This window comes from Anoplopoma fimbria, unplaced genomic scaffold (genome assembly GCF_027596085.1).
Source record: "Anoplopoma fimbria isolate UVic2021 breed Golden Eagle Sablefish unplaced genomic scaffold, Afim_UVic_2022 Un_contig_1639_pilon_pilon, whole genome shotgun sequence".
Classification (NCBI taxonomy): Eukaryota; Metazoa; Chordata; class Actinopteri; order Perciformes; family Anoplopomatidae; genus Anoplopoma; species Anoplopoma fimbria.
This window is the reverse complement of record NW_026551368.1, coordinates 1-1,680: the sequence shown is the minus strand read 5'-3', so window position 1 is coordinate 1,680 and position 1,680 is coordinate 1. Positions and strand designations below refer to the sequence as shown.

General features: G+C 43.9%; 1 protein-coding gene across 1 annotated transcript; it reads left to right on the top strand.

The window, feature by feature from the left end:
* Positions 1–6: 6 nt before the first annotated feature.
* On the top strand, positions 7–1,520 carry LOC129115513 (extracellular calcium-sensing receptor-like; the record flags this gene model as incomplete). The annotated part of the gene is made up of 4 exons (XM_054626937.1): positions 7–162; positions 243–998; positions 1,080–1,301; positions 1,391–1,520. Coding segments are annotated over 4 exons (1,264 nt in total), but the record flags the coding sequence as incomplete, so codon positions are not given.
* Between the last annotated feature and the right edge of the window lie 160 nt (positions 1,521–1,680).

Sequence of the window (1,680 nt, the reverse complement as noted above, 5' to 3'; positions counted from 1 at the left end):
TTATCCTCAATGCGTGCTGTGATGGCCCTGATGAACGGTGATGAGTGGACTGTGGGAAAGAGCTGTTCAGGACAATCAGCTGTTCACGCTATAATCGGGGAGTCTGAGTCCTCTTCAACCATTGTCCTGACACGTACTACTGGACCTTTCAAAATACCTGTGGTAAGAGCAATGTTTGTGTATCACTGTGTATAATATGGGCACATTCTTCTTATTCGTTCCCTTTCTTTGTGTATTTTCAGATAAGTCATTCAGCTACTTGTGAGTGTTTGAGCAATAGGAAGGAGTATCCCTCTTTCTTTCGAACCATTGCCAGTGATCTCTACCAAAGTCGAGCTCTTGCCCAGATGGTCAAGCACTTTGGCTGGACCTGGGTCAGGGCAGTCAACAGTGACAGTGACTATGGCAACAACGGCATGGCCATCTTCCTTGCTGCAGCCAAGGAGGAAGGAGTGTGTGTGGAGTATACAGAGAAATTTCACCGGGCAGAACCAGAAAAACTCATGAAAGTTGTAGAAGTGATCCGAAAGAGCACTGCCCGGGTCATTGTTGGTTTTCTGGCCCACGTAGAGATGAACAACCTTCTGGAGAAGTTAAGTCTGCACAACATCACAGGCCTGCAGTTTATTGGTGTGGAGGCCTGGATCACTGCTGACAGCCTCGTGACTCCCACCAGCTTTAGTGTGCTAGGAGGTTCACTGGGTTTTGCTGTGCAAAAGGCCAACATCAGTGGCCTGGATGATTTCTTAATCAAAGATTTCTGGGGGACAGAGTTTAAGTGTAAGGAGACAAACGGTGACACCAATGCAGAAACAGCAACATGCAAAGAAAACCAGGATCTAATTGAGTTTAAAGACAATGATGATGATGTTGCAGAGCTGCGATACTTCAGTAACATTTACAAAGCTATCTATGCTGTGGCCCATTCACTGCACAGCCTTTTAAAATGCTCAGAAAGTCAGGGGTGTGACAGGATGATAAAGGTTACTCCTTGGCAGGTAAAAAGGAGAGATTACTGAACGATTTCTTAATTTGCTTTCTTCGGTTATATGTTGACAAATTGTCCTACTATTTTTAAGGTAGTGGAGTCTTTGGAGCAGGTCAATTTTACCATTAACAACGGAGACCGGGTGTGGTTTGACAGCACTGGAGCAGCTGTGGCTAAGTATGAGGTGGTGAACTGGCAGCGTGGATCAGATGACTCAGTCCAATTTAAACCTGTCGGCTATTATGATGCCTCCCTACCTCCTGGAAAGAAGTTTGTCCTCAAGACTGAAGCCATAATGTGGCCTGGGGGAAGACAGAGGCAAATATTATTTTTGACAAGCTTTGACTTATGTAAACTTTAATAGTTGTTTATAAAAAAATAACATCCATCATCTTCTTTGATTTAAAGTTGCCTGTGTCAGTGTGCAGTGAAAGATGTCGTCCAGGAACTCATAAAGTCCTTCAGAAAGGAAAGCCAGTCTGCTGCTATGACTGCATGCCATGTGCAGAGGGAGAAATCAGCAACAGCACAGGTATATGTACCACAGACCTTAGATATGTCAATTTGCATACGTTTTTTGCTTTCCATACTCTATGTATCATGCAAAAGTTCACTATGGTACAGTCTCTCATTTACATTTTCAGGATGTAACTGATAGAATCACACAGTGAGACTAGTCCGAGTACAGATTC